Source organism: Oncorhynchus mykiss, chromosome 11 (assembly GCF_013265735.2).
Source record: "Oncorhynchus mykiss isolate Arlee chromosome 11, USDA_OmykA_1.1, whole genome shotgun sequence".
NCBI classification, from domain to species: Eukaryota; Metazoa; Chordata; class Actinopteri; order Salmoniformes; family Salmonidae; genus Oncorhynchus; species Oncorhynchus mykiss.
Window position 1 is genome coordinate 17,356,271 of NC_048575.1, and position 13,125 is coordinate 17,369,395.

Genomic DNA, 13,125 nt, shown 5'->3' on the forward strand with positions numbered 1-13,125 from the left:
ACAGTTAAATAAAGGTTAAATATATTTTTATAAAATGCACACGCGCACTTCAAACTAGGCGTTCCCTAACGGAAATATGAGCCAATAGGATCTCGCTAGCTCGTGCTTGGCTCTGCCCACCTCCTTGCTAGTTCTGACTCATTCCTTCCCATTTGAAACGATGGGTTTTGGTCAATCTTGGTTTAGTTATAACAATCTTTGCTATTACTGTATGAGCAAACTGAACTGTTCTGAACGAGGCCGATTCGTATCCCGGGCCATCTACCAATGAGCGTATGAGAAGGGCGGGACTTAGTAAACTGGATAACCCTAGCGGAGAGGAGGGCTCCTTCTCAATAATCTAAAGTGGCTCCCTCTCCTTTTCGACCTCCCTACATGATTACAAGTCAGTAAACTCAGCCTAGCTGTAAAGTATGTACAAGAGGATGAACAATAATTCGTTTTTACTGTCATGGGTAAGATGTCAATTGAATACTCAGGAAAGAGCTGGGGAGAATAATTGCTTACTCCTCGCGTCCTCTCTCCTTCCCAAAATCTATTTGATGAGAGCCACTTCTCCTTCAATGAGTTTTGAGAAGGAGGAGAGGGAAGTTAACGCAATGAGTAAGCAATTATCCTCCCTAGCTCTTTGCTGTCAGTGCATATAGAGAAAATGTGATGACAGAAAGCGACTTTAGACTGTTGAGGCTATACCCGACCATAACAAGGTTACATGCCATGACCAGAATAAAAATAAAGAAGATATTTACTTTATACACCTTTCTACAATATAAAACACATAGTACATTGCTTTGTACTAAACGGTTTTGCTACCAATATTTACTCATATCTACTGAAATTGTACATTCACATTTTCTCATGGATTATTAAATATGATATTACCATGATGAGGAGTCGTAATTGTAAATAGTTGCACATACATGTGGCACCAGGTAATAGAGTAAACACTTCGCATCTACATCTTTGCTAGGCATTTGTATCGTTGATAACCAAGAGAACAAAGGAAACTTCCCCACATGTCCCCCATTCCGGGGCCCCGTTGTAGCGCGGCCTATCATTGGCCAGCTCCCTGATACAATCCGACCCATCGCAATGCACCGTAGTGAGAATCTTGAATATCGGCGGCGGTGATTGGCCCGTATGTTTGGCGCTCGTTGAAGCTGCAGTGGCCCGAGTGGGCGGCGAATGTGAGTGAAAGAGACGGAGAGAGACGTTTGAATAGTTGCTGAGGCGGAAATATAGAAATTGAGAAACTGTTCAGTAAAACATAATATTTTACAAGAAGTTAATTCCGCATCAAACTATCCGTGTTATTTCCATTGGGAAGTACATACCAGAAAGAAGCGTAGCAAGCCGGTGTTCGCTAGCTAGAGGACGCGCGAGGTGAATCGACTCCCCCTTTCTCTCGGTGCTAACGAGCTAGCCAACAAAACATAGTAACGTTAGTAATCCAATCCCGATCAACGAAAGATTCTCGCTTGGTGCGTATCGGATAGATCCCGAGTCACTTCATTGAATGAGGACTGACCCCCCTCTGCAGGTAGGAAATGCTGTCAAAATATACAATTCTTCTTTCCTCTGAAAAAATAAATAATAGCCACATATGTAACGTTAGCTAGCTATCTATGTCTTGGTCGCTAGTTAGCTTGCTAGCTAACCGGCTAGCCAGGTATGGAAGGTTAATGTTAGAATTGATACATTTATTCACTTGTTTGATCTGGAAGTTATATTTGTAAATTATGCCAATAAGTTAGCCAGCCAATGAATGTGGCAAGATGACAGTTGTGTAACGTTACTTCACTTTGCAAATTAACTGGTGTTTGTCTGCGGTGGAGGCGCGGAAGGGTTTTCCTTTCTTCACTTCAAATCGTACCAGGTTTACACGTTTACTCCCAACATTGAACTTTATTGAACTGTGTAGCGGTGTCATCCTTTTAAATTAGTTAGCTAGCTAAATCGAATTATTTGTCAGGATGGTTTGAAATGGACATTTAGCTAGCTAACATCTGAATTGGGAAATGTGCACGATACTAACGTCAGCTACCTCGAGAACCGCTAGCTAGTGTTCGCTACAATTCTATCAAAAAATTAGTCACATTTGACATGACAACAATGACAGAATTAGGGTCCAATGTGTGTCACTCGAGGCAGTTGAGAGCGAAAGGTGAAAGCCTTCCCGACTCTGATATACTTGTTGTTCTTCATATTTCCAATAGGGGCGCTATTCAGCCACTTGCCACTACATACCAGTAATATGGCACTAGTCTAGTACAGAATAGAACTCGCCAGCTTGTAGTCCTAAAAACCGGAAATGATTTACCTCTGGTTCGTTTAGACATTTCTATGAGGAAGGAATAGGGTTTTTGAATAAACGCCGATAATAAGGTCTGACATTAACACGGGTTTATGAGATCTTATACGTTTAGTTCTATAATGGTAATATCAATCAGTTAACATTACCTTTATAAAGTCTTTATTTGCGTTATATATATTTTTTTAAGTATTACATAAATGCTTCAAAAATCACAAAGTGATGTTAGCTGATGAAGATTGTCTCATAGAACAAAACGTATAAGATCTCCTAACCTGTGTTTACCACAGACACAGGCCTTATTTTGGGCGTTTATCCAAAAACCTTGTTTAAAAAAAAATAGCTGAAAGACTTTGTTCAACGAACCATGGAGGAGTTAGTGCCTTCAAAAAGAGACGCATTTACTATTGTTCTCTATTACCTTTTAATTATAATACTGTTAATTGTCCCCTCCATCTTTGAGTATTGAGCCCTTCAATCTAACATATGAACATGTTTGTATTGAACTGTTGAACACAAAAATTTGACAAATAATTTTCAGTGATGTGTAATTCTACAGTAAGTCTTACTCCTTTCCTCTATGCGTGGCAAAGCCCTAAACATGAGCATCCAGTGTGGTGACTGTGATAAGATAACAGATTTTCATGGCAGCACAGGATACTGTATTTCCTTAAGGTAGGGGATCCATTGGGTTAGACCCACCCAGGCAGGACAGATGCACAATATCAATGCAGATTAAGAAAAGGATACATTATAGTTCCTCTAGTCAGAGCTATAGGCAGTGTTCTTTCTAGCAGTATGTGATCAGTAAGTTGTTTTGAACAATCACAGACAATGCAATGCTTTTATTATGTTTAGTCTGCAGGGTTTTTCTGGTTGAAAATGGTGGTGGGGGTAGGACCATGGGCTTGGCCAATGGTGCAGTCACTGACTTAAAATGTTAGAGGCCCTCCTGTTGGCTAGTGACAAAATGTAGTGTTTTAAAGCTCATGTCCTGCAATTCTACACATTTTGCTAAGAGGAAAAAGGTGCTGTTTTAAAGCTAATTTCGTGCCATGGGGCTGAGAACATGTTGCCATTTCAAAGTTGATTTCCTTAAATTCTACACATTTCACCATGGCTTATGCTATCTGAGTGACTCAAACATTATAACAAATCAATGGGTGCCCCATGCCATGACAAAAATACTTCTGAATGCATCATTTGGGGAATTTGACTGACTAGTGTTTATTTTGGTGATTGTTAGATCTCAAAGATGATCTTGTAAAAAATATATAGGTCCATTATCTTTTCTATGTACTTTATTTTTTACATTTTATTTTTATTTAACCTTTATTTAAGCAGGTAGGCAAGTTGAGAACATGTTCTCTTTTACAATTGTAATTATATCTGGTTTTAGTCATTTTAATTTTACACTAAAACATTTTTCCATTCCCCAAATTATAAAATATATATAATTGTACTGTTTGGACATAGGAGGCTGGAAAAAACACTATGCAGAAAAAAAACCTGAGTGTATAATGTACAGTGTCGATTTTGTATACGGCAGTACTCTGTTGGTAAGACAATTTCCCCTTGGGGACATTAAAGTTCATCCTATTCTAGACAGCAGTCACGTAGCAGACGCACAACTCTAATTTGATTTCTGTTGCCAATGACTTCGAACTAGGGCCCTCTCCAGCATCCGTTTCTCCAGGCCTTATCGAGCAGAGAGACGCGGATGTTATTATGGAGGCTTCAATACTGTGTTTAGTTGGGACTGAGCATGTGTAATGGAAGCCAGCAAAGACTGATTTATGTTTTACCCCAAGTAAATGGACAATGAATTTGAAACATGCAACCAGAAATTAGTTTGGGGGTGTTTCCCCTTATTTGCATAACTATGAACTGGCCTGGCATGACTGTCTCATTGCAGCTGTAGAAAGGGAGTAGAGGTGGGAATTGAAACTGAAACAGCCGTTGACTCTGAAGAGACTGTCATGCACCCTTATCAACATGTTCCATGACCAGCTATGGGGTCCAAAGCTCAGTTGTGTGTTTTCATGTCAACTCTTAGCCGTTAGTCCAGAACCATAGCTATTTGTCTTTACTCTTGTACTGTGCATGGTTCTAAAGCTGTGTATGTGTGTTCCAGGTTGACCATGGTGCTGACAGGGAAGCGGTCTGAGAAGGGACCAGTGTGTTGGAGGAGACGGGTGAAGTCTGAGTACATGAGGCTACGCCAACTCAAACGTTTCAGACGGGCTGATGAGGTCAAGGTACATATACACAAACAAACATTACAGATATATCTCACACACACACACAGGTTTCTGACAGTGTCTCTCCCCCCAGAGTATGTTTAACTCTAACCGTCAGAGGATCCTGGAGCGGACAGACATCCTGAACGCTGAGTGGAAGACCAGAAGGATCCAGCCCGTTCACATCATGACATCTGTTAGCTCCTTACGAGGGACCAGAGAGGTCAGCGCATGTTTCACAAACACACACCTTTCCAGAGATATTGAAAATCTACGTTACCAGTTTACTGTTTTTCACCATTTAGGACTTTTTACACTTCACTTTCCAGTGGAGGCTTGTCTGAGTCCTCTAGTGTGTGTGTGTGTGGTCTTGTCTCCTACAGTGCACAGTGGACAGTGGTTTCTCTGAGTTCTCCAAACAGGTGATACCTCTGAAGACGCTCAACGCTGTAGCCTCTGTCCCTGTCATGTACTCCTGGTCCCCGCTACAGCAGAACTTCATGGTAAACACGCACACACTGCTACAGCAGAACTTCATGGTAAACACACTGCTACAGCAGAACTTCATGGTAAACACGCTGCTACAGCAGAACTTCATGGTAAACACACTGCTACAGCAGAACTTCATGGTATACACACTGCTACAGCAGAACTTCATGGTAAACACACTGCTACAGCAGAACTTCATGGTAAACACACTGCTACAGCAGAACTTCATGGTAAACACACTGCTACAGCAGAACTTCATGGTAAACACACTGCTACAGCAGAACTTCATGGTAAACACGCTGCTACAGCAGACATTCATTGTAAACACGCTGCTACAGCAGAACTTCATGGTAAACACACTGCTACAGCAGAACTTCATGGTATACACACTGCTACAGCAGAACTTCATGGTAAACATACTGCTACAGCAGAACTTCATGGTAAACACACTGCTACAGCAGAACTCCATGGTAAACACGCTGCTACAGCAGAACTTCATGGTATACACACTGCTACAACAGAACTTCATGGTAAACACGCTGCTACAGCAGAACTTCATGGTATACACACTGCTACAGCAGAACTTCATGGTATACACACTGCTACAGCAGAACTTCATGGTAAACACACTGCTACAGCAGAACTTCATGGTAAACACACTGCTACAGCAGAACTCCATGGTAAACACGCTGCTACAGCAGAACTTCATGGTAAACACACTGCTACAGCAGAACTTCATGGTATACACACTGCTACAGCAGAACTTCATGGTATACACACTGCTACAGCAGAACTTCATGGTAAACATACTGCTACAGCAGAACTTCATGGTAAACACACTGCTACAGCAGAACTCCATGGTAAACATACTGCTACAGCAGAACTTCATGGTAAACACACTGCTACAGCAGAACTCCATGGTAAACACACTGCTACAGCAGAACTCCATGGTAAACACGCTGCTACAGCAGAACTTCATGGTATACACGCTGCTACAGCAGAACTTCATGGTAAACACGCTGCTACAGCAGAACTTCATGGTAAACACACTGCTACAGCAGAACTTCATGGTAAACACACTGCTACAGCAGAACTTCATGGTAAACACACTGCTACAGCAGAACTTCATGGTAAACACACTGCTACAGCAGAACTTCATGGTAAACACACTGCTACAGCAGAACTTCATGGTAAACACACTGCTACAGCAGAACTTCATGGTAAACACACTGCTACAGCAGAACTTCATGGTAAACACACTGCTACAGCAGAACTTCATGGTAAACACACTGCTACAGCAGAACTTCATGGTAAACACACTGCTACAGCAGAACTTCATGGTAAACACACTGCTACAGCAGAATTTCATGGTAAACACACTGCTACAGCAGAACTTCATGGTAAACACGCTGCTACAGCAGAACTTCATGGTAAACACACTGCTACAGCAGAACTTCATGGTAAACACACTGCTACAGCAGAACTTCATGGTAAACACACTGCTACAGCAGAACTTCATGTTAAACACACTGCTACAGCAGAACTTCATGGTAAACACACTGCTACAGCAGAACTTCATGGTAAACACACTGCTACAGCAGAACTTCATGGTAAACACACTGCTACAGCAGAACTTCATGGTAAACACACTGCTACAGCAGAACTTCATGGTAAACACACTGCTACAGCAGAACTTCATGGTAAACACACTGCTACAGCAGAACTTCATGGTAAACACACTGCTACAGCAGAACTTCATGGTAAACACACTGCTACAGCAGAACTTCATGGTAAACACACTGCTACAGCAGAACTTCATGGTAAACACACTGCTACAGCAGAACTTCATGGTAAACACACTGCTACAGCAGAACTTCATGGTAAACACACTGCTACAGCAGAACTTCATGGTAAACACACTGCTACAGCAGACATTCATTGTAAACACGCAATACTAAGCTTGTTCTGACACGTGCACTAGAACCACAGTTATCCAACCCGATGGCGTAGTCTAGTACCGACTTGATGATAGTGACGTCACAGACTATAATGGAGTTGTCCTGACATACCTGGTCTGCCTTGTAGGTAGAAGACGAAACGGTTCTCCACAACATCCCTTACATGGGAGACGAGATTCTGGACCAAGACGGAACCTTCATAGAAGAACTCATCAAGAACTACGATGGCAAAGTTCACGGAGACAGGGGTAAGACATGCACGCTTGCGCACACACACACAAATATTTGATATTATCAAGTCTTGTGTTTTTGGATGTGTTGTGTGTGTTCATGTTAAATGACTGTCTGTGTTTCCAGAGTGCGGCTTCATCAACGATGAGATCTTTGTGGAGCTGGTGGGTGCCCTGACCCAGTACAGTGACAACGATGATGAGGATGATGATGAAGAAGAGCAGGAGTTTAAGCTTGAGAAGATGGAGCTCTGTGAGGCGAAGGACCACCTGGCCGAGGACCCCCGAAAGGAACCCCTGATCAACACTGACAGTAAGACAGACGGCCACTGCTATCATCCAACTGAGAATAGATATGGGCCCTATCCCAAAACCATTCCCTTAAACCTTTATCTCACAGATCTCTCCCCTATTTCCCTTCCCTAGGTCCTTGTCCTTTCAAATTTCTATCTCCTTACACCCTCCTGTGTGGGCTGACGCAGTGACTGTTGGTAGAAATTGTGTGTGTAACCCCTTTGTCCTCTGCTTGCAGGCCAAGGCAGCAGTGACAGCTCTAAGAAGTTTCCGTCTGATAAGATCTTTGAAGCCATCTCCTCAATGTTCCCTGATAAGGGCTCAACAGAGGAACTTCGAGAAAAGTAACTACCCCTCTGTGTGTCATATAAAGTGTGTGTGTATTAGGGCAGTGATGATGGAGTTTGGAGTAACAATTAATTGTCATTGTAATGATAGATTTTTATTTCTGAGCGTGTACTGTACATAGTTGCAAATGAGGTTTGTCATACCTAATGAATACAACACAGCTTTGGTGGTACCCTGTCTCTCAAACTAATGTTTGGCGCTTTTGGAAATTAACCTTCTCTCAACTGTGCCATTCTGGTTGTAAAACCATTTCCAACTTTACCCTCTTGATGTAAACAATAAAAACTGCTATTGGGTCAACTATATCTACTTGAAAATATAGTTGAATACCCCCATTACTAAAATTAATCTATGAAAATTATTATGATGATCATTCGTTTAGCTCAGTTATTGTCCATAATTGTTGGTTACACGATAATACGATTATTGTATCAGCCCGTGTGTGTCAGTAGAACATATTCCTGTCCTGCCTCAGATCTAATGGCGTGTGTGTGATCAGGTACAAGGAGCTGACAGAGCCCCAGTTGCCTGGTGCGTTGCCTCCAGAGTGTACTCCTAACATGGACGGTCCCAACGCTCGCTCCGTTCAGAGGGAACAGAGTCTACACTCCTTCCACACACTCTTCTGCCGACGCTGCTTCAAATACGACTGCTTCCTGCACCGTGAGTGTACGGACACAGACACACACACTCTCTCTCACCACATTTGGACTGTTCTGCACCAACACTCTGACTTCACTATGACCCCTCATCTCTCTCGTCTTTGTATCTCTCACTCCAGCCTTCCATGCGACTCCTAACACCTATAAGCGTAAGAACATGGAGAATCTGGTAGACAGTAAACCCTGTGGTGACGAGTGCTACATGTACCTGGTGAAGGCAAGTACACTCAGACACACACTCAGACACACTCAGACACCTTCAGTTCTGACTGTTGTTCTGTGGTGGTTGTTTAGGATGGATTGGTGAGGGAGTATCCTGACGGCATGGCAACCGAGAGGTCCAAGACCCCTTCCAAACGCCCAGTGAGCCGTCGCCGGGGACGACCCATCGGCAACAGCCGGCCTAGTACACCAACAGTCTCCACCGACACCAAAGACACGGACAGCGAGCAGGAGGGGAAAGACGACGACGATAATGATAATGATGATGATGATGATGATGATGATGATGACAAGAAGGACGAGACCACCAGCAGTTCAGGTACATACACACGTGCGCCAGCCAAACACCATACCCAGTCCTATGCACACACCCACACACTAACCATTGCCTTTTATGTAATCCAGAGGGTAACTCACGGTGCCAGACTCCAGTGAAGTTGAAGCTGACGTGTGACCCTCAGGTTGTTGATTGGAGCGGAGCCGAGGCTTCACTCTTTAGGGTTCTCATCGGAACCTACTACGACAACTACTGCGCTATAGCACGGCTCATAGGAACCAAGACCTGCAGACAGGTCTGTTTTTATCACCACAGCACCTATGCATTTCTCTGGCTTTCTCTCCCATGACTTTTATGGAAAGACATTTTGTATATTGTCTGGTAATTGGTGTGTCTCTAGGTATATGAGTTCAGAGTGAAGGAGTCTAGTATCATCGCTCGCGCTCCGGCCGAGGACGAAGACACGCCCCCTCGCAAGAAGAAGAGGAAACACAGGTACGCCATGCCCAAATATGGACAGACTACTTCAGGGTGCAGTAATGGGCTGACTGCAGGACATAGTCAGCTCTGGTTGTCAACTTCCACAGAAAAGACTACTCACAATCTCCTTTTTTAGGTTGTGGGCCACTCACTGCAGGAAGATCCAACTGAAGAAAGGTGACGATTGTCTCTAGAACTCTCCTGACATTACAGCCTCACTCAATCTTAGAATGTGATTGAATGTGTTTTTTTTAATCATTGTGATTCATTTATCAGTTTTTATCTTTGTGTGACAGCGCTGACCTGTGCTTGACCCCTACCCCTGTAGATGGTTCGTCCAACCACGTGTATAACTACCAGCCATGTGACCACCCCCGCCAGCCCTGTGACTCCTCCTGTCCCTGTGTCACTGCTCAGAACTTCTGTGAGAAGTTCTGCCAGTGCAGCTCAGAGTGTGAGGAAATGTTTTAATAGTTTATTTTGATCCATAATTACAGTGCAAACCAGTCCACACTCTCGAATCGTCTCTCTCTCTCTCTGTGTGGGTAGGTCAGAACCGTTTCCCAGGCTGCAGGTGTAAGGCCCAGTGTAACACTAAACAGTGTCCGTGTTACCTGGCGGTCAGAGAGTGTGACCCTGACCTGTGTCTGACCTGCGGAGCCGCTGAACACTGGGACAGCAAGAACGTCTCCTGTAAAAACTGCTCCATACAGAGGGGAGCCAAGAAGGTAACACACACACACACACACACACACACACACACACACACACACACACACACACTTGATATCAGTAGCTCACTCTTGTGATTCCCCCCCCCCCCCCCCCCCCCCCCCCCTCTCAGCACCTGCTCCTAGCTCCGTCTGATGTAGCAGGCTGGGGCATCTTCATCAAAGAGCCAGTTCAGAAGAATGAGTTCATCTCTGAGTACTGTGGGGAGGTGAGGCTTGGCCCTGTGTCTGTCAGGGTGATGGTTTTGTTTGACTTGTGTGTAATGTACAAGCCTGTGGAAAATAATTGTTTTGTTCTCCGTGTTGTGTTTTTCTCTCCCCTCCTTGTAGATAATCTCCCAAGATGAGGCGGATCGCAGAGGGAAGGTCTACGACAAATACATGTGTAGCTTCCTCTTCAACCTCAACAACGGTAACACACACACGCATACAGAAGTATTGAAATACTGTTTTTGATAAGCTAAGTGGGAGGGAAAGCTAATTATTTCTCTCTCCACCCCAGATTTTGTAGTGGATGCTACTAGGAAAGGAAACAAGATTCGTTTCGCCAACCATTCCGTCCACCCCAACTGCTATGCAAAAGGTCAGACAATACCATAATCCCTTTCATTAGTTGATTTTGGGTGACTGTTTCCAGAGAGGATCAGACTAGGTGTGCTACGGTACTGTTTAAACCACTAGATGTATAGTATGTCAGCTGATCCAGCCAGTTGTGTATAACCTAATACACCGGCAGATGGGACCAACAGACGTTACTGATGTAGAGTTTCACCGATAAGACCTCTGTGTTGTGCTAACAGTCTCTTATCTCTGCAGTGATGATGGTGAATGGGGACCACAGGATAGGGATCTTTGCTAAGAGAACCATCCAGACTGGAGAAGAGCTCTTCTTTGACTACCGGTCAGTATATACGGGTTACTAACCAGCCTGTCTGCAGCCATTTCAATCTGAATACCCCGTGAGGAGGGTGTCTAAAACTTGCTCCCTGTTTGGTCTCATTGACACACTTATACGTACGCATACTCACACACTTTGTGGTTGATTTGATGTCTGTAGCTAACTTGTCTTATCTCTCAGGTACAGTCAAGCAGATGCTCTGAAGTACGTCGGCATCGAGCGGGAATCGGAGATGCCATGATCCCCTCTTCTACCTCTAGATCAAAGGCCTTACACACGCACGCACGCTCTTCTCTTCAGGAAACGCAAACGACTCATTGTCGGAATCCTGGGGTGCTTCAAGAATTCTGGGAAGTTTAGACCTTTTTTTTCCCCACTTTGAATAGTTTTTCTACCAACAAATCTTCCTGTTCCGAGTTATGTAGGACTCATTGCTATGGTCACTAGAACGGTCTTTCCTCCATTTACAGCTAACTAACACATAAACAGGTTTTAATAAATCCACTGCAGGGATCTCTTTAGCTCTGTTACGCTTTTTATACTTGATCCAAATCCATGGACACATTGACTCAATCATAACAAGTGGTTGTTGAACATTTTACTTAGCCCCTGACCACCAGCTAGACTAAATGCAGGTTAAAAACATCTGACTGACTTTTCCCCCTCCACTAGCCAGTGTCCAAACCCCTTAGTCTCAGACCCACTCTTGAACGCCCGAACATTGTTTTGAGACTAGCCTGATATCTGAGGTGACAGTGTACGATGCATGTTGACCAGCAGCACTACCTGTTTTTTTTTCTTTCCTCTGACTTCTGGTTTATTCCTAAAACTATATTGTCTTTAATTTCTTCAAGTTTTGAACATTTGATGACCATTGACCACCTGAGGCATGCTTTGATACAATCTCTATTCTAGATGGTGCTAACTAAGACGGTGTGATGTTTTGTAAATGCCCCCAGGTATCCACTTCTGCTGTGCCTTGAATCTCGTCGTTAGAACACTGAATAGTCACTTGATTAGACCCCTTAAGTGTTGATTTATTGATAAAGATGTATCCTCAATCTGGTTAATGCATGATGATGAAAGCTTCCATGTTTGTAGTCCCGGGAAGACCTCACTGCTACTATAATCTAGTGATGCCTGGTGCTTGTGAATACTGCAGACTTGAACCAATACAACCAGCCTTGAATAATGTTAAGTAATGTTCACGTCTTCACCTGCAGTGGGACGAACTGCTCTGATTTATCTCCTGTTTTTACAACTAACTTTGTCAACTTTTACCAGCAACTGAAAGAGGGCTCTGTAAAGACCTACAGACAGATCTAGATGACTGACGGTTGTGTTTAGATGGAAGTCAGGAGCCGATCTCCTTTAAGTAGTTTGTTGCTAATGTTAGTACAGGGTTGGGGAACTCTGGTTCTTGGGAGATCCATTGATTCAATGTCACAGCTTACACCAGGTCTGACTGGAAAACCAGCAGATACAGCAGCTCGAGGACAAGTATCTCACCCATCTGTTTAGGATGTATACTTCCTGAGTTGTAGAGCCAGCTGGCGTCCAGTGGGATTGGACATTACAGAATGTTCATAGAAATATAGGCCTACTACATAGAACAGTGGTGCTTCTGTCATGGAATAGGGAAACCGCTCTATACAAATTATATATTGACTGTTGTGTAACGTTTCCTCCAGTTGTCTAGCCGGGACCACTACTGTCTGATTTCCAAGGTGCTGATTTTTACTGTCTTTACAGGGAGTATTGTTCAAAGTGATCCAGAATAAAATGAGAAAATGAAGGTGTCCAATTGTTTTTTTTGAACCACTGAACCACAAACCTTATGCATTTTAAAACCACTTCAGTAATGAGTAATTTTGCACAAACAACTTTTCAGAGTCGCGTTAAACGAGCGGTATAGACTACAGTGCTATATAATTAAGCAATAAGCCACGAGGGGGTGTAGTGTATATGGGAGTTAATAAGCAGGA

At 43.4% G+C, this 13,125-nt stretch overlaps 1 protein-coding gene across 5 annotated transcripts; it reads left to right on the top strand.

Moving 5' to 3' along the window:
- The first annotated feature begins 435 nt into the window (after positions 1–435).
- Positions 436–12,939, top strand: ezh2 (enhancer of zeste 2 polycomb repressive complex 2 subunit). 5 transcript variants are annotated; one of them, XM_036935091.1, is made up of 20 exons: positions 436–455; positions 4,446–4,569; positions 4,646–4,774; positions 4,935–5,054; positions 7,126–7,246; positions 7,356–7,541; positions 7,761–7,866; positions 8,370–8,539; positions 8,652–8,749; positions 8,827–9,073; positions 9,160–9,326; positions 9,432–9,526; positions 9,648–9,688; positions 9,840–9,965; positions 10,061–10,239; positions 10,356–10,451; positions 10,573–10,654; positions 10,745–10,825; positions 11,059–11,143; positions 11,321–12,939. In XM_036935091.1, exons 2-20 carry the CDS (start codon positions 4,453–4,455, stop codon positions 11,379–11,381), a joined length of 2,307 nt encoding a protein of 768 aa, XP_036790986.1. In that variant the 5' UTR covers positions 436–455; positions 4,446–4,452; the 3' UTR covers positions 11,382–12,939. The 5 variants fall into 5 exon arrangements, with proteins under 5 accessions (XP_036790986.1, XP_036790985.1, XP_036790983.1 ...); XM_036935090.1 differs by lacking the exon at positions 436–455 and adding an exon at positions 1,122–1,540; XM_036935088.1 differs by lacking the exon at positions 436–455 and adding an exon at positions 1,164–1,187.
- The last annotated feature ends 186 nt before the right edge of the window (positions 12,940–13,125 follow it).